Source organism: Ornithodoros turicata, chromosome 6 (genome assembly GCF_037126465.1).
Source record: "Ornithodoros turicata isolate Travis chromosome 6, ASM3712646v1, whole genome shotgun sequence".
NCBI lineage: Eukaryota > Metazoa > Arthropoda > Arachnida > Ixodida > Argasidae > Ornithodoros > Ornithodoros turicata.
In genome coordinates this window covers 33,539,505-33,559,042 of record NC_088206.1, presented here as the reverse complement: position 1 = coordinate 33,559,042, position 19,538 = coordinate 33,539,505, and the positions used below count along the sequence as shown (strand labels likewise).

Sequence of the window (19,538 nt, the reverse complement as noted above, 5' to 3'; positions counted from 1 at the left end):
TTTATTTCATTGGAAGAACGGTTGGAACTATCATACTATTGTTCTGTTGATGTTAAAAGTTGTTCGTATTAGCCACTGCATTAAAACTGTAAAAAAATGTATGCTGTTCTATGAACTATTGATATTAAAATCGCTGTGACTGCTTGTAAAGGGCCAGGTTCCTCGTCGGAGATCCTAATCCATTTTGTACCTGCCCTTATTTCCTTTGGAAATAAAATAAAATGAAAAAAAGAAAAACAGCTGATACATTTTTATTAATTAATTAGATTAATTTTCTAAACTCATTAAGGCAACCGCTGGCTGTTGAAATTATATTACACCTGAGCTTAACAAACATGGCTTGTGAAGCAAACAACGGAACGTGGGTATATGAAAATTCCGGCCTGCTTCTCGTGACGCACACTGCGGTATATTATTTGAGTATAGAAAACAAAGGAGGCCAGACCATGCAAATGTTTTTCTAAAAGTCATCAAAATGTGTGAGTGAAATGTACTTAACTTTCCACTCTTTCTTCATCCAATGCACAACCTCATATGATTCGTATTTATGTTATTACAAGGCACGGTATGATGCTCATTGCAGCTTATCTGAAATGCATCTCTTCCCTACTCTCTAACGATGCACGCAAAGAGTGCAGCTTTGACTGTCTTTGTCATCTTTCAGAATCTTTCCCTCATAGCTTCTGACAAAGGTAAACATGAACACTTAATAAAAAGCACCGAAAGCATCTTCACAAAAAGGTTTGTGTTTCTGTGTACCTTTTGAGGTATAAAATTTAAAGAAAAAAAAATAACAGTAATTTTTTTTTTAATGTAGCGGCTCAATTAAAAATATATGCAATAGCTATACTATATGCAACATGAAAAATATGGGAGATGGTCAAGCACTCACTTTCCATGGAATGAGGGAGATGCTTCAATGTAAAATGCTTGTGCTATATTGATACGTGACAAAGTGTGGGTGCCGCGCGGCTTAGCGCGCGAAGATTCATTCTCTCAGTTGCCCGGCTTCCGGCTGCTCATTAAAGCTTGTTGTTCCTTTATCCTACCTATTCTACAACTTGCGGCACTTGGTGGAGGTGCGGACTCGACTCCCCCACGCAATCCATGACGGCTCTACCTCGGTCTAGTCGGCGTCTCCGCGGTTTGGGGCCAGAATTTCCAATGGCCGGTGACGACCCCGCCCAGCACCCAGGATCCGCGCCCAACGTCGTTACAGACGGAACATCGTACGCCGATGTCCTCGCAGGTCCACCACCGCGTTACTACCCCAGACGAGACAGGGAGGCTTCAACGTTCTCTGGCAAGCGGGGCGAAAACCCTACTCAATGGCTACACGAATACCGACGCGTGAGTGATGTCAACGGCTGGGACGATTCATTTAAGCTTGCTAACGTCATCTTTTATCTATCTGGGACCGCCAGGATTTGGTTCGAAAATCATGAAGATTCTCTTAACTCGTGGGACGAATTCCAGTCACAGCTCACTGCCCTTTTTGGTAACAGCCACGATCAGAAGAAAGAAGCTGAGACCATCCTTTCCACTCGGGCACAGTTAGCTAACGAGACATGTACGGACTACATTGAGAATGTCCTCAAGCTTTGCTGTACCGTTAAGCCCGATATGTCTGAAGAGGACAAGCCTGGTCACCTGCTTAAAGGCATCGCCGAGGACGTCTTCAACTTTTTGACGTTCCAAAGTGTTACCTCTGTGCGTGACCTCGTAGAAGAAACACGCAAATTCGAAGCTTTGCGACGTACTCGGGTCACAACCACTACGGTCCAGCGGCTCCCTAACGTCGTGCCTACCGTGGCCGCCGTGCACAATGCACCTGAGGATTTGGCGAGCATGATTCGTCGTATCGTTCACGACGAAACACAGGCAGCTTTCCGGAACGCCCTCCCGACCCCTCACACTGTTCCGCTCTTGTACAACGCCGTGCAGGACCAAATACAACGTGTCCTGCCGTTGCCCCGCCAGCAAGCTCCTCCTCCCGTATACCATCCTTACGTATACCCTAACGGAGGCGCTGTTTCCCCAGTAGACAACGCCGCAGGCGGCGCCCACTACCCTCCTGTCGACAACCGTGGAGCGACCTTCGCTTTTCGCACGTTGCCTACCCAAGGTCCACCCATACAGCGCTACAACCCTGGCTGCACCGCTGATGACTGTCCCATATGTTTCGGCTGCGGCCGCGTCGGCTACATCCGCCGTTACTGCCGTAACACCGCTGCGTACCTGAATTATTTCAGTAACCAAAGCCAGCAAGATCATGACCGCCGCCCGTCAGACCCCTTACAAGACAGTCCTCACCGTTCCTTTTCGCCCACCCGCCGCTACAGCCGACGGCAGTCCCTATCTCCCCCTCCCAGACAGCTACCACGAGACCGCACACCATCGCCCCAGTTCAGGCCCGAGCCCCCACTGGGAAACTAGTATCAGCGACCGTTGAAGGCCAGGCTGCTCCACGATTTTTGATGAAAGCACCTTCCACGGAAACTTTGTCAATGGAAACGAACGTTGTGCATGTAAACGTAGACAATTTTGTGGTGTCAGCGCTGGTTGACACTGGTGCTTGTGTTTCAGTGATGAGTGATGACCTCCGACGAAAACTGCGCAAGATCCTCACTCCCGTAGAGCCACATACCCTTCGGTCGGTGAACCTCCAGCCGCTGGCCTGTCTTGGCGTATGTACGGCTAGGCTCATGTTGCAGAGCACCATTGTCCCGGTCCAATTTGTAGTCCTCGAACGTTGCTCTTACGACGCCATTTTAGGTATGAACTTTTTATCCGCCCACGGTGCCCTCATTGACTGCAGCGCTCAACAACTGCTCGTAGCCCCATTTCCGCACACGTCGTTTTGGGAAGAGAATGCCGCATGTGGAGCCCAATCCGGCAGACTGAAGCTCAAGCAGACCACAATACTTCCACCGCAGTCGACTGTGGGCGTCGTAAGCACAATTGACACTCATCCCGACCTTGGCTACATTGACGCGGATATCATCACGGAGCCGGCGGGCGCACTACTTGTTCAGAAGGGTGTCACGTCACCATGCAGCGTTACCTCCCTTCACGGCCACGATGCCAAACTCTGGCTCGTTAACACGGGGTACAGCCCTGTACTCCTTCCTGACGGTATTGTCATAGCTTCGTTTGATTACACTGCCCGTCCTGCTCCCCTTGCTCCAGTGCATCTCAACCGACACAGCGACAACAGCCCTGGACCCTATCACTTCTAAGGTTGCACAGGAGCGCTTGGCTACGATGGTCGACAAAAATCTTGATCGCGGTCAGCGTGCGCATGTTCTCTCCGTTCTGAAAGACTACGCCCACCTTTTTGATTTCGACCGGAAACAGGGCCACACAGATCTTGTTCGACACCCCATCGACACTCAGGGTCATCGGCCTCTTCGACAGAAGCCGTATCGCGTGTCATCCGCCGAGCTAACAGTTATACAGCAGCATGTCCAAGAAATGTTGGATGATGGCGTCATCGAGCAATCTTCCAGCCCCTGGGCTGCACCAGTTGTTCTCGTCCGAAAAAAAGATGGTTCTTGGCGGTTCTGCATTGATTTCCGGAAGCTGAACAAAATCACCAAACGCGACACATACCCCATGCCACGCATTGATGATGCCCTTGACTGCCTTCAGGGAGCGCAATACTTCTCCTCCATTGACATGCGTTCTGGATATTGGCAAATCGAGGTGGACCCCAAGGACGCAGAAAAAACTGCCTTTGTCACTCCCGATGGATTATACCAGTTTCGAGTCATGCCCTTCGGCCTATGCAATGCTCCGGCCACCTTTGAGCGGATGATAGACAACGTACTCGGGACTCTTAAGTGAACGTCGTACTTATGTTACTTAGACGACATCGTCGTCTTCGGCTCGACCCTCGAACAACACAACGCTCGCCTACACCAGGTCCTGAAGTGCATGACTGCTGCTGGCCTCACCCTCAACCACAAGAAATGTCGCTTCGCCTGCCAGGAGCTTGCCGTCCTGGGACACCTCGTCTGTCCGGACGGCATCCGCCCGGACCCGAAAAAGACCGATGCCGTGACGAATTTTCCCCGCCCAACTACAATCAAGGCCGTGCGCAGTTTCCTCGGGCTATGCTCTTATTTCCGTCGCTTCGTGGAGCACTTCGCAACCAAGGCGCGGCCCTTACAAGACCTCTTAAAGAAAGGCATCACCTTTCGTTGGGAGGACGAGCACGAAATTTCCTTCAACTGTCTCAAGGCTGCACTCACTTCGTCTCCGGTACTGAGGCACTTTGACCCCAACGCACCGGTCGAGATCCACACAGACGCCAGCGGAACTGGCCTTGGCGCCGTGCTGACACAACGCCCCGATGACGCTGAGCACCCCATCGCCTTCGCGAGTCGTTGCATGTCCGCACCTTAACAGAATTATAGCATCACCGAGCAAGAGTGCCTCGCCGTGGTGTGGGCAATAAACAAGTTTCGTCCCTACCTTTACGGCAAGCCCTTCAAGGTCGTGACAGACCACCATGCCCTCTGCTGGCTGTCCAACATAAAAGCGCCATCCGGGAAGCTCGCACAGTGGGCATTACTGCTCCAAGAGTACGACTTCGAAGTTGTCCATAAAGCTGGTCAGAAGCACCTGGACGCTGACGCCTAGTCCCGCGCTGCTCTCCCCGACATCGCTAATATTACGAACTCCGTTGACACGATTCCATTTGACCTCTCGGACCTCCCCGCTGAGCAACGTGGTGATTCATCGTTGCAAACCATCATCGAGATGTTACAGCCACACACCCCGCTTTCACGGCGTGACGCTCGACGCTCCCAAAACTTTGTCCTTCACGATTCGGTCCTCTACAAGAAAAATTTTGATCCCTTCGGACGACCCTATTTGATCATTATCCCTCGCCATCTTCGCCGCGCACTCCTTCAGACCCTGCATGATGATCCAACATCTGGACACCTCGGCTTCGCAAGGACGTACGACAGGGTCATCAAGCGCTTCTTCTGGCCTGGCATGCGGCGATTCATATCCGGATAATTCGGCGATGCACCGACTGTCAGCGCCGTAAGCACCTGCCGTCCGCTCCCCAGGGTCTGCTTCAGCCCATTCCGCCCCCCGCGGCCCCCTTCCAACGCCTCGGTATCGACCTCCTTGGTCCCTTTCCGGTCTCTGCCGACGGAAACAGATGGGTTGTTGTCTGCGTAGACCACTACACCCGGTATGCTGAGACCAAGGCCCTCCCTACGGCCACAGCACCCGACGTTGCCTCTTTCCTGTTGGAACAAGTCATATTGAGACACGGCGCACCGAGGGAACTGCTGAGTGACCGAGGGTCAGCTTTCTTGTCAAGGCTTGTCTCAGAATTTCTCCGTGCCTGTCGCATACATCGTCTTACCACCACGGCATACCATCCACAGTGCAACGGCGCCACCGAGCGGCTCAACCGCACGCTCTCAGACATGCTTTCTATGTATGTGGACGCGTCCCACCGAAACTGGGACACTGTTCTGCCGTTCATCACCTATGCCTATAACACCTCCCGGCACGAGATAACCTCCTTCAGCCCCTTTTTCCACCTGTTTGCCCATTCCAGTGGCACGACTTTGGACACCCTTTTTCCCTACGTTGACACCGGTCACAGAACAGACTTCGTGACCGAACTAATGAGCCGTGCGGAAGAAAGCCGCCAACTCGCCCACACCTACACTCTGATCTCCCAATCGAACCAAAAGGACCGTTACGACTCCACGCTCTCGGACCCCTTGTACCAGTTGGGCGACCTCGTCTGGGTGTGGAAACCGGACCGTAAAGTTGGGCTTTCCGAGAAACTCATGCGACGGTACTTTGGCCCATACGAAGTGCTTCGCCAATCTTCGCCCGTAAACTATGTCGTCCGCACGGCTGACAGCGCGCAACGCCGAACTCACAGGGCTTCAAAAGAAGACGTCGTACACGTGTCACGCATGAAGCCATACCACAGTCCCAATCATTGATTAGGATGATCAATACCTCCACGGGGGGGATAGTGATACGTGACGAAGTGTGGGTGCCGCGCGGCTTAGCGCGCGAAGATTCATTCTCTCGGTTGCCTGGCTTCCGGCTGCTAATTAAAGCTTGTTGTTCCTTTATCCTACCTATCCTACAACTTGCGTCAATATTATTTACCCCATGAAAAGTTGATACTCTAAGCACTAAACAAATCCAATCTAACAGATGGAGGCAAGTTTATTAGACCTTCACAGCGTTGTGCAAAGCTCACACAGTGCAGTAACCTCACAATATACATGTAAAATATAAGTGTGTGATAATACTCCTCCCACCTACTGACATATGATACGTCATCCTGAAGAATGCCTGTACCATTCCTGGGTTGCATAATGAATAAAATATTGGAAATCTAGGTGTGCACTTTCAAGTGTGAATGCTGTAAGCTGTGTAATACTGTATTTGCTAGCAGAGAAATGACATTTCAAAGCATTTGCATGATGCAGGTAAAAGATACTTCAGTTAAGGTACTTCAGAATAATAAGTCAGCCTCTCAAAGTGTTTAAAAAGGTATAAGGAAGAGTGGGAGAGAGATTATCTATTTATCTGTTATCTATTTTCTGAGTACAGCCCCTATCACTGCCAAAAACAGAGAGAAATGTAAATCACAACTTGAAGTCATTGTCAATTACTATTATTGTTATCAGTTCGTGAAGGAAGTTGCAAGTTTGGGAGGTTGAAGAAGTGCCACCCTGTTTTCTTTTGAACAAGCAACACAAGATAAATCCTTAGTATTTGCTTTAACATACAGAGTCCTTCTCCTGTGCAAGCATCTGGGTTCCATGAAACAGAAAAGAGCTTGTGCAAGTTTCCGTTGATGCTCACCTAGCCGTTACTCTCATATACAACTACGTACCTGTCAAATATCTTAGAGTGGGCTTGTTTTTATCTCATCTGTTAATAATGGTCCAAAACTACTAGTCACATTTTGCAAAAGCAGGGCAACAGGATACTTACCACGTTGAGTAGACGTAGAGCATCTACAAAGATGTTTTCAGAAGTAGCCATCTCACGGGCAATGTAGAATAGCTTTCTTTTATTTCGATGTTGGCATGCCTCCTCTGAAGTCAGGTGGGAGGTGTCTTCAGTATCGCTTTCTTCATCAGATGAGCCTTGCCAGCTAACCTGGTAGTGAATACAACTGTGCTGTAATTCCCATGCTTGTTAATGAGGAGGCTATCAAAGGACTATAAAAACATTTCACAGGTGGATTCAGCTCTTCATGGTTTACTGTTCTCGGGAACAGTTTCACCAAGAGTTGAGTTTACTGCACTTGTGACTGTGCACTTCGTGCATGCGAAGATAAAATGTCTCCCAGGTGAAAAATGCCTGCAATCCCAAGTGGTTTATGAAAAGATTTCCACTTGAAACCACTTTGAACCACTTTATACGTAAGTGGTTTCAAGTGGAAATCCTTTCATAACCCACTTGGGATTCCAGACGTTTTTCACCTTTTCTGCCACGTGCTTCTCAGACAGAGACAGAAAGATGAGGTTGGTGTCCTGTCTACCTTGTCGTTCTGCTGCTATTAAACAAACTACCATCAGTGTTCAACTTTTCAGACATGTTACGTTTCTATGTCTTGCATAAAAAACAAGGTATCACCAAAATAAAGTTGTTTGCTTATGCAGTGATGGCCTATTCCCCCATGATCAAGAACAGATTTTTTTTGTCATCTTGCATGGGCAATGAAAGTGTGTCATGAAACGACAAAAACATTTTGCAGAGCTCTGGTGCGCAAGAGCGCTTTATGCACGAATTCCACAGCCTCCATTAGTTAAGTTCTGTTTGCAAATATTGCTGCCGCCAGTCACCATGGAGGCCATTCATTAATCGAGTGGAAAGTCTCAGGCAACATATCCAAGGGGTTGTGTTGCCACATTTGCATGTAACATTTGTGAGATAAAGAGATGAAAATATGCATGCCAAAGACAGCAGCAGATGTACTTTCATTTGGTGCATGCAGTCTATTTGAAAGATTGCGAGAACTTGATGGAAAAGCTTCTCAGCGGCCAATGCTTCCTTGAACTTTATTTCCTGGACCTTACTTTCAGGATATGCCTTCCACATGTAAATTACATAAGTCCTTCCACTAAGCTGAGAGAACCGAGAAGTATGTTAAGACAGAGTGAATGTGCTGGGCTCCATCTAAGCATCGAGTATGCAATATTTCCATCACAGTTACCAAAAGCCTAAAAACCCAAAGAGGTTAGGTTCTGTGGCTTTTACAGGTTTTATAAAAAGCAATTAAAATCCTAACTTTCTGGTAAAGAAACATTTACAAACAACGATAGTCTTGATCTATTAAAAAACATTTGGCCCACAGTATATCAAGAGGTATCCAAGGTATGGCTCATAACCAGACAGAGCGTTTTCATATGAACAGCTTCACAATATATTTGAAAGCAAGTCAGTACAAAACAGTACAAAAGAACAGTTAGTAAAGTGTCTGGTATAGAATACTTGCATTTTTCTTGTTGAGGCAAACTGCTTGTCGCTTGCCTAACTTATGCAGTTCAGGGCACACTTTGGAGCATTTTAAAAATAATTTTAGATCACTGCACAACATGACGGAGTTTGAGAATTTGCAGCACAGAAAACTAAGATGAAGTCTTCACACTGTTGAGGAGGCTTACCTATCAGTAATACATGGGGTAATAATGTGGGAAGTGCTTGAAGGCATATTTCAAATACCTAATCTCCATCTTTTTCTAACATTTGTATCTTCACCCTTTACTTAGGGATCAACAAGCCCAGTCATTGTCCCATTCAAAAACTGACCTTATACTCCAGAGCACTGCCCTCAAGATTGTCCTTTTTCTTCTTTTCACTTGGACATCATGCTAACATTTATTCACACTAAAATGTACACTGGCAGCTAGAACAGGCTAAAAGCAATATAAAACCGATGTTTCGGAACCTATATGGGTTCCATTCTCAGGGCAAAAAGACAGAAATGCGGAAATCCGGACGCATTATTTATTGAACGAGGGGGTGTCACAGTTGGGTTTGCTTATGCATCCCTTTCTTCATATGTCATGACTCCGTATCCAAATCTACACTGCGCCCCAATGTGCCTCAAATAATCACGTGACAGGAAACATAACGAAGTTTCAAATTTTGCAGAGCCACTGTGCAAACTATTTGAATTAAATTTTGAGCCAATTACTAATCATTAAACTTCACAGCAAGCGTGTCTGCAGCTTCGTTTTTGTTCCGCCAAGCCAGTTATTCCAGGTAAAACTCACTGATTATGTTTCATCACATCTCAAAACAGCCCTCAATCACCTTTATCTTAGTCACATGCCCTTGTGCTGTCCCCTGAGGTGCTGTAGCTGATGCTTACCCCACTGTAAAACCGGATTTGGATGTGAACAAGTGGTTCATTTTCCATGTTTAAGCTACCCAGCTCCGTTTAATGTAATTCTGAATGTTCTACCCTAATATGGCTCAGACTGACCCTTTAAGTGTCTTTAATGGACTTGTGAATCAGGCTTTAATGACTGATTAAACAGTGTGTCCGTAACAGATGCAATGGAGGGTCCACATATTCAAGAGCTTTGAATAAGGTGGCCACTAACACCGATGTAGAGTTTAGTTTCGGTGCACTGCTAGCTCTGGTATTCTCACCCACAGAGTGTGCATTATGCATCAACGTTACACACTGTTGCATTGGAAAATACAGTAGTGCGCTCACTAGCAATGCATGTACCACCTGTTTCTGGCAACGGCAAGTGCAAGAATGCCTAAGGAGCGGGTCCAAGCTGAAGGCTAAATGAATGAGGCCTGAATAAAATAAATTGTGAACCTCCCACCCTTGCCACTGGCAGCATACAATTGCAATGCCTTCCCTTCTCATTGTTGCTGACTGAGAGTGAGGTTTCGTTCTGTGCTAAATGGCAAAGTAGTCAAAGTAACTTCCATCTTGCTCGCTTTCCTCTCCACTTGCGTACTGTACATATTTAATAGAAGCCACTCCATCTCTGCCATTTAGGCCACTAAACAGGCACTTGAACCAATCAGGCATAGGTTCACTTCTACGGCCATCCATACAAAACAGGCAGTTATTACACCTAAAGTACATCATGGAGTGTTAATATGAATATATGGTGATCTTAAATGTATTGGTCTACCGTGAGAACAACCTGTTATTATGCACACAGATTTCAAACCGTAACAAACCATTCACCAGAGGTTAATCAAGGCATTAGGGAACAGTGATGCATGCAACTTGGATATTGGAAAAACTTGCACAACAACATATTTGTTTAAGTCATCACCAACATCAATGTACCCTTCCCATTATATGGAAGCACATTTATATGCAGAACATGCTGGACAACCACATCTGTGCAAACACACAAATGACACCTTCTTGTGTCGACATATTTATTCTCCTAGACATGTCAGTACAAGGAGAAATGGAAGCAACCATCAATACAGCAGCTATAAGCTTTATACAGACATGAGAGGTAAAACACACACAGATTTTAAAATCGTGGATCACTCCAAAACACAGAATCATCAGACTTGCCAGCAAGAGTTGACCAGCCGAATAGTCTGGTGAATATTTGAAACTGATCTTTAATATAGTGGATTGAAATATGGCAGACAGCAGCAAGGCTTTTTTTATTTTATGGACGGCAGATTTTTCCAGCAGGGATGTCTTTGAATTATCCGAATTATCCTATTTTGTTGGAACAACTCTACTGTCAACAGCCCTGGACATTATGCAGAGAAACACACTTTTTCATTTGCTATAAACCCATGAGAATTGATGGTTTTATGCAGTTCACACGCAGGATTTGATGACAGTACTCTAGAGCACTGCATAGCTACTATTGTTAGGTCCAGGCCTGGCCCGATGGCTCTATAGCCAGTGTAGTGGGCTGTCAAAGTTGGCTGTGGCTAACACTAACCTAACACTGGGGTAACACAGGTTCGAGACAGATCTAGAACCAGCGATGTACGGGCCCGGCATGGGCCAGTTATGTGAAACCCAAGTCCAGCCCAGTCAGCCCAGCCCGTGCTCGGTAAAGAAAGCTTCCTTCGGTAAGCCTGTGGTGGCCTCATCGTCATCAACACTCCTTGTTGTGCCGCCGCGCTCTTCATGCGCCTCACCCGGCGCGTGAAATAAACATTCTTGTTGTTCCTGTCGGCTATGAAGTTTCTCGCCTCAGTTCCTTCAAGCCCAAGCCTGTGCTTGAGTGTGCTCACCCTAATATGCCTTTCATTATTTCTTTAATCATGATAAACTTTGGCGTGTATGTACTTCCCACTGGAGTGTTCTTTAAAAAACGCTGAATAACACAAGTGACAGTGGAAAATAGTATTACTTTGAGCTGCTTAGGATAATAGAAATTTCTACCTGTGTTTGCCACAGGATCAGCACAAACTATTGACAACACTGCAAATCATACATCTCCATACAAAGAGCACAAAGTGATAAGAACAAATATCTAGAGACAGAGAGAGGGAGCCACATAGAGAGCACAGTCTGTGTGTATGTATCAGACACCAGCTGACACAAACACAGATAGACAAACAATGGTGTCAATAGATTCACCTTCGTTGCATCATGCGTGACTGCTGGTTTCAGGTTATCTCAGTCACACTGAATATTTAACTAACAATTTCCTTTGACTACTCATAACCCTGATATGCATCTTTTCAAAACACATGCCCCAATTTTACACAATGTCTTGGCGGTACACATTTACGCGTACGGTCAAGCCCTTTTTTTTGCGAAATGGGACAAACATTTGCGGGCAATAAATTTTGCGAGGGCTTTAGTGGCTTACCTCATAATAAGCCTGAGATAGCTTGTAGCAACTAGGCTCATAAAAGCGACATTGGACATTCTTGTGCTGAGAAGCAGTTCAAATGCTTACCAGTAACGTGTACTACAAACTATGAAGATAAAGTTTGCGTTTCCAGCATAGCTTTCCAAGAAGCAAATGTTGTTGGAAACTTCCATGTGCTCTTGAAATTTGCAAATTTTTCAAGTTGTGAAATTAACAGTATCTCTAAATAAAAATGTGTTTTTACCACCATACACTGTGCAACATAACTATAAACCAGATAAAATTGTGAAATTCTGCAGAGTGAAATTTTATAAGGTTGTGTGTTTGAAGCTGGGGGACTTAATACTTAACTTAAGGACTTAATTCACTTAATACAGCTCGTGTAGCATGTGCCAGACACCATGGTGGCCATATTGAAGGTGAAAAAATTCCTTTAGTTTCCCTTTTATGGCTCCTGTCAAAGGCTTTGACCAAAAACAGAACCAGAAACAGGAAAACCACACAAGATGAATATACAGGGTGTTCAAAATTAAGCTTTCACTAGCACTTTATAAATAGGCGTACAAAAGAAAACTGGCTGCTATTTTTCTGTTCCTTGAGTAAGAAACAGGTGCTACATAATTAGCAGCACCTGTTTCTTACACAAGTAGCGTAAAGTTATCATCCGGTTTCCTGTCATTGCTGTGTTTACGTAGCACTCGTGAAAGCTTAATTTTGAACACCCTGTATTGCAAATACAACAAAGAAAATATTATATACAGAATCAACCCACCAATTTTGCCACCTTTCACAAGCAGCTTGACTTCTCTGAAATGCCATGCTGGCAGTTACATTAGAAAAACTTGCTCAGTATATTTTACGTTACACTCATATATATATACATAAAACGGCGTCTGTATATGAGCCATAGCCATTGATACAAATAATGTAATGTGCATATTTTTGGCACAAATTACCAACTGAGTCAAATTAATGTATGTGTCGATTAACATACAGATCTTTGTGCTATTTAACGAGCACAAACTGGAATATGTAAGGCAGCACTGCACACAGTAAACACAAAGTAGCTGACAAGTATCACATTTTATGATGTCTGTGACATGCTTGAAAAATATAGTATAGTATATAGTAGTAGCTTCATGTTAATGAACCTGTAAAGGTCTTAGAAAGTTATATTGGATACTTAACTTTGATATGGTTCAAATGTAGTCATGATTAAAAAATGGGAAATGCCTAACCAATAAAAAATTTGTCCTAAAGAACAAGAAGTGTACTAAATGTTACTTCCTATCCTTGGATTTGCCTGTGCAAGATGCTACAGTTTCTTCCTTCATGTGACAATAGAAGACTTTTCTGACTGATGCTGTTGTGATCATCAGGTATTTAACATGCATAGCAAAAAATTATTTGCAAAAACTGAACAAAGTATCAGATGAACAGTTCACTAAAGCAAGGTCAATGTGATACCCTTGAAATGTCGAGTATCCTGAAATATCCTAGCTCATAAACTGAATCTTGCCTGCATGCAAGACACAATGTTCTTCTGACATTAAAATGAGATTGTACTGCAATACTATTACTAGCTTTAAGAATCAGCTAGAAAAATTTGGGCCTCACTTCAGATGCTGTGGATAGGGTACTGAGATTATCCTTGCGTAGTACACCAGCAGTGGACAAGTGCTGAGGATCCTCTTCTTCTTTAGCCATCGTACTTGGCATTGTTTGTTCCTTGGATTCTGGGTCAGCCACTAGAAGCAGCAAGTCATTCATGTGGTGCCATTAAGCTCAAAGTTTCCAAACCAACAAACAAAAAAGTATTTTCTAAGGGAACGCTCCTAACACATTTTAATTTGTGGCCACAGATGATAGAAATAAGCGAAAATGTTGGTAGCTACTGAAAACAATGCTGGAGTCTTGTCATTTTCCCTTGACATGATGTAAGAAACTCTCCATCATAGGTTAAACTCATTTTTTTTGTATGAATAACATATTTAAAAAAAATGTTTTGATGAGCTGTGAGCAATTTAAAGCTTTCAGAAAATGTCAGGCAGGCAGGCAGGCATGCAGCATTCTACTACATACTACTGTATATGCTTTGTATGCATACACGTAAGTGTAAGGTATCACATGAAGTTGTGTATAGCTGCATTCGGACAGGGTTATGATCCCAAGTTCAATCCTGTGTGAGCAGAAACTACATTGATTGACCGGCATTTGGCACACACCAATGTTGGCACGAAGACCAAAGTCAGTGTCCCAAAATTGACTGATGTTACAGGAACTTTCTAGTACAGTCGACCCGCGTTTATCCGGACTTCGTTTATCCGGATCCTGCGCTATCCGGACAAAATAGCATGGGGACGGATTTCTTCCCATGTATTTCACCCTCGTTTATCCGGACTTCAGCTTCCGGACTCGGACGAGAATTCCAGGGAACAGAAGTGACTAATACCCAATAATCGGCTTCAGTTATCCGGTTTTTGTCCAAGAATGACACTTGGCTCACACCTAGTCAAGCGATGTCGAGGACCCTGGTTGTGGCCTCCTTTTTACTGACACAAAGACGGTGTTGCTATGAAGAATTTTCTCCCTTTCCGGCTTTGCACGTTAATCCACTCAGCTGACTGGTAATTTCAGACTGAGAAGGTCCGCAACGAGGACTCCTGCGCTGTAATCGCAGATGACGACATCGCCAGTGTCGTCGCTTCCGATAGTGTTCAAAAAGAATCTGATGATGAATGCGGGGATGCACCAGCTATGACGGTAGAAAATCCGCATGCGGCACTGAGAACAGCGCTAGTATTTTCCGAGCAACAAAACAATATTTCGCAAGTTAATGCTGTTAGCAAAGGTTTGCAAGAACTGGATGCGTGTATTAGAATGAAACAGATGACAATGGATAGTTTTCTCTGTAATGCTCAATAAAGATGTCCTTTTAGGATCACTCTGGATTTTCGTGTTTCACTTATCCGGTTCCCCCGCTATCCGGACATTTTCACAGGAAACGAGGCCGTCCGGATAAACGCGGGTCGACTGTACTTCAATGACTGAAGTGACTTCATCCCATTATGGAAGGTCACCAAACTTATCCTGTTTCAATGAGGTGTCACTTGTTTGTCTTTCGATTGGTCCACAGACTGTGACTTGGCGCTTGCAAGTGACATCGGTTCTTTAAAATCGCTAAAACGTGCTAAACACAACAAGGACGACATAGGACGGACGCACTACTCGTGTGTTGTCCTTATTGTTTTTAGCGATTTTATTATGTGTAACCAACGGGCCCAAATTGGTATTTTATTCAACTATATTTCGGTTCCTCTTTCTTTCTTGGTTCCTCTGCAGTGTCGTGCACATCATGATGAGACACACTGATGAAGTTAGTAGCATGAATGACATTATCTGCAAGAGTCTTTGTAGATGTTAGGACTTGTGATACTGCGCAACAATTGACATTTCTTTGTTAGTTTGAGCCCTGCAGCGTCCAGTCATTGTGAAACAGCCCGGACTTCTCTTACGTGGCTCTCAAAATCCTTGCCGATTTATGATATCGTCCATATAGACGAAGCACTGCTTTCCAAGCAGTCCAGCCAGGATGACATCAGTAGTACGTTGCCAGACTGTCAGACTGTACGACCCTTCGGCATTCACTTCCATTGACAGTGGCAAGTGTCCGGCGTGCGAGGATAGAATAAACACGCAGAAGATACTTCATTATCAACATACAGTCTTAAAGGTGACAAAGGTTACGCCCACCAGGCGACAAAGGTTCCAGCACAAGATAGAACAGATAAAGCGATCCCTACATCTGCTCCCTGAGATGCGAAGGCACCATAGGAAAAGAAAACAGTCACAAGTTTATTTGCTTTGGAGCACGCATCTGACATCCATAGCAGCTAACCATAATCAGAGATCGTTTTGGTGTTGCCTCTCTTGGGAGCAACACTGGTACAGAGTCATTGTCCTCAATGGAGCCTGATGGAACAAAGTCGGACTGATGGCTTGGCCACTTCCTTCGGGCTCAACAGATGCTAACAGTACAAGATGGAGGCGATTCCGTTGTACAGTGCCTGCTGGCACTTCAATCACAAAGGACCGGGTCTGTGTGATGACGTCGATTGTAATCTTTAGTTTGTCTTGTCTTAGTGAAGCACCCTTGCATTTGAAAGTCTAGTCATCTTGTAAAATGAGAACAAGGTTCTCTGGTAGTACTGGAAGACGTGTATTCAGACAGCGTCCCATGAGTAACTGAGTCGGTGAAAAATCTGTTGCTCCTGGAGAGTTTTGGCCAAAAATGGATCGTCAGATTTACACACACAGTTACGGACAGACAACTGTTCCGATTGCCTTCCTCTCTTCAATGAGGCTAAAACTCTATTGCATTGCAAAGATGAGACTTCTCGCATACTTTTGGAAACAGCTTTTATTACTCACACCTCAGGTTGCATTAGTAATCCATCCATAGTTATCGCCCCTCGTCTTTATCACCTAATCACACCCACATATACTTTTCTACATTCTTGCTTCTGTTGCTCCCCCTTCTTTGCACTAGATCTTCTTGTATATGTGAACCTTTTGGGTATATGTAAAACCTCTCATGTCGGACACCTCTGTATCTCGGACTACCCCCTAAGTCAGACGAAACGTTGTTGCAGCGGCACGCTTCCATTGAAAATACATGGGGAGAAGATTCTCTACGTCAGACACCTCCCTATCTCGGAAGTAGGACAGCAGTTTCTTGCAAATTCGGACAAAGGGCCAAGCGTCAGCTTCTTAAACTTAGTCTTAATATCCGCTCCGAAGGCCAGTAGCCAGCTAATCCGTTAACCTGTGAACAATTCTGCCCGGAGACCGGGAGAACTCTACAAAGGAGAAGGGGTTTCTGAACCGGTTTGACATTTTGAGTCACCTGGAACCACTTGCGTCCTTGTGTGCTTACAAACGCAACAACAGTTGCCTGTAAGATGTGTGCGTCCATTCTGGCTGCAGACCTTGTAGGGAGAGCTCGGCGGACCGCCCAGCAATGTCAAAGCAAAAAGTCATGGAATTGACGCTCAGGAGGAAGAAACAAGTTCTCCACAGGCTGTACGGAAGAGCAACATGCAGGCAAGTTGTGGAGGAATTTAAGATTTCCATGTCAACAGTGTCCAAAATCAGTACCAGCAGAGATGAAATCTGACATACTTGGGAGCGCAACTCCAACAGCAAGAGGAAAAGGACCCTCAGGAAGACGGACAACGAGAGTGTGAATGAAAAGATGGTGCACCTCTTTTTTTGATTGCTGATCGAAAAACATCCCCGTTTCCAGCTCAACGTTGCAAGGAGAGGCATTAGTGGCCTAGTTCCGAGTAAGATAACAGAATATTTTAGATAGATACTGCTTCACATTCTGAGAATCTCTAGAATAAACTCTCAAATGCCAAGAAAGCTTATTAAGAAAAACATACATAATAAAATCAAAAGGCATCCTTGTCAGCTCCAATGGACTCCTCTCTGCTTCGTTCTACTTTTACTCGGCGCTAAACGTTGAATGAACCAGGCATCATGTGTCATATTCGCTCCTTCACTCATTATTTCATTCCCCACATCACCACCAACAATGGGGTAAAGTATCGCCCCTGGCGATGGAACTCCCCGTTCATCGTCTCACAATAAAGCTGTTGCTGTTGTTGTTCCAGAGACGGCAAAGTGGCATTCCCTTTCCCCTACCTGGTGTTTTAATGTTATAAATTTGTACCAGCTATATTAAAATTTTAATTGCTGGTTTGAGCCTTGTCATGTGCTGTTCGTTTTTTGTGTTTTGTCTTTTGTGCTTCCCCCAAGCTCAGGGACATGTTGCCAACGTAGGGTTTATTGGTACATTGGCTCAACTCTTCTGATTTGATCCGAGCATAGCAAGATCATTAGAAGAAAAATTACATTTTGCATCCTGCAGATTTGAATGACTCTGCATAGGAACAATAAAGCGCAACTATGAACTTGCAGCTTGTTCTTTTAGCACACTTAAACACAGTGAATCCTCCCATTACGGCACCTCTCCTGGATGGACAGGTGGATTTCTTCCGGAAAGCTTCAATGCTCTTATTTCCATACTTTTTGCGCATGGACACATCTTTCAGCAAACAAGAACCTTGGACTTGTAGGAGCCCGTACCAGAGAGGTTTCACTTTAGATGTTTTTTCGACTATTCATTTGCTGACCGAGAGCGAGAGAGGCTCTGCCCCCTGGATGCCAGCCAATAGGAGGACGCGGAGGGCCGGCACTTCCCAAGCCTCTGCTCTCGCCGAAGAGATGGTGCAGCGTGAGCATTGTTTCATGTGTCACAAGGCTTCTGCCATGGCACCCCAATCTAACCAACTGGTTCGCTGTCTACCATGGCACACCAATCTAACCCATGGCTTCGCCGTCCGTTAAGAGGCCACACCTGTCGAGGAGCAACTCTGATTCCCGATTTTCCCGATTCTAGATGGTGCCACAGTCGCCGTCCTTATCACGCCGTTCGCCTCCGACTCCGAAATAATCCCCATTGTGCATGGTTGACGTGGCGAGTTTAAGGTCGCCCGCACCCTCTGCACTGTTTGTCGAGAGGTGTAAAGTGTCGGACTTTGACACGAAAGGTCCGCAGTTCGATTCGAGACATTCACGTCTTTTTGTTATTTTTATCAAAACTTTGTTATTTTTATTTTGTTGTTGTATATTTATGCTACAATTATTGTTTCCACGAGTCACTGGCATCTGTGCTAACTTATTATGAAATTTTTTGTTTCTCTTTGTATTGTTTTGCTAGTGCATACTTACAGTATGCCGACGTACAAGTGTGATCAGATAGTACGGATGGCAATATCAGCAGTACACACACACAGATGGTATTGTAAACGAATGTTGCCGAACAGTGAGCCTGAGCACAAGGCGATTGCCAATTAAGAAATCAGGAAATAGCCTAGGAAAGGTAACTGCATATGCTATCAAAGCTCGCCCGAGATGTCGGTATCTCAGAGACTCTCAACTTGATGTACCAGCGGCTGTAAATTAGGCTATAAACACACAGCGCTTACAATGGCAGTCAGGAAAATCTAGTGCTCGAAACAGTATTCCCTTTTCTTTTCGTTTTTTCTTTTTTTGCTGCACTCGCTTACATGCAATTTACTTTGACAATAACTCTATTATTCATGCAAAGATGACATTTTGGTATATATATTTCTGGTAAGTAAGTATTATCAAATATTTGAATTCATTTGGTGCAAAATACTTTTCAAAAGTTTCGTCTCAGAATAGACTTCTTATTATTACTCGGAAGCTTCAGTAAGATATTTGAAAGACTCCTTTCCCCCATGTTCTCCCTTCTTTTTCTTTCACATTACACCGGCTCAGAAAAATGATGTCAGTCGACAACCCCCAGTGACAGGGGACTCCCTTTCTTCTCGGATTGGTGTGCTAGTTCGCAAAACCGTACAAAGGAGGTGAAGGGCGATAAAGGCTTCAGGTCGACACACAGCAAACCAACCAAGGAAGATACCGAAAGGTCGAGTGGCGAGGCCTCGCAGCGGGAGTCGCGATATTCCCAACATAGACCTTTTTCTTTCTGGATGCCAAGAGGAACGATTTGACAAAAATCAAAAGACACAGGGTAGATGTTTCTTACTCATGTTTGTACTGTAATCAACTAGTTTTCTTCAAATAACAGCTTAGGATTTCGGAATA

General features: G+C 45.0%; 1 protein-coding gene across 4 annotated transcripts in view; it reads right to left on the bottom strand.

Annotated features, from left to right (window-relative positions):
• LOC135396527 (FYVE, RhoGEF and PH domain-containing protein 6-like) overlaps positions 1-19,538 on the bottom strand; it is a 164,516-nt gene that overhangs the window by 86,909 nt on the left and 58,069 nt on the right. For all 4 annotated transcript variants that reach the window (XM_064627553.1, XM_064627554.1, XM_064627556.1 and 1 more), the window contains 2 exons: positions 13,458-13,588; positions 6,994-7,161 (listed from right to left, as the gene is read on the bottom strand). In XM_064627553.1, the coding sequence (XP_064483623.1) occupies positions 6,994-7,161; positions 13,458-13,588 (299 nt within the window). The remainder of the gene's footprint in view (positions 1-6,993; positions 7,162-13,457; positions 13,589-19,538) is intronic.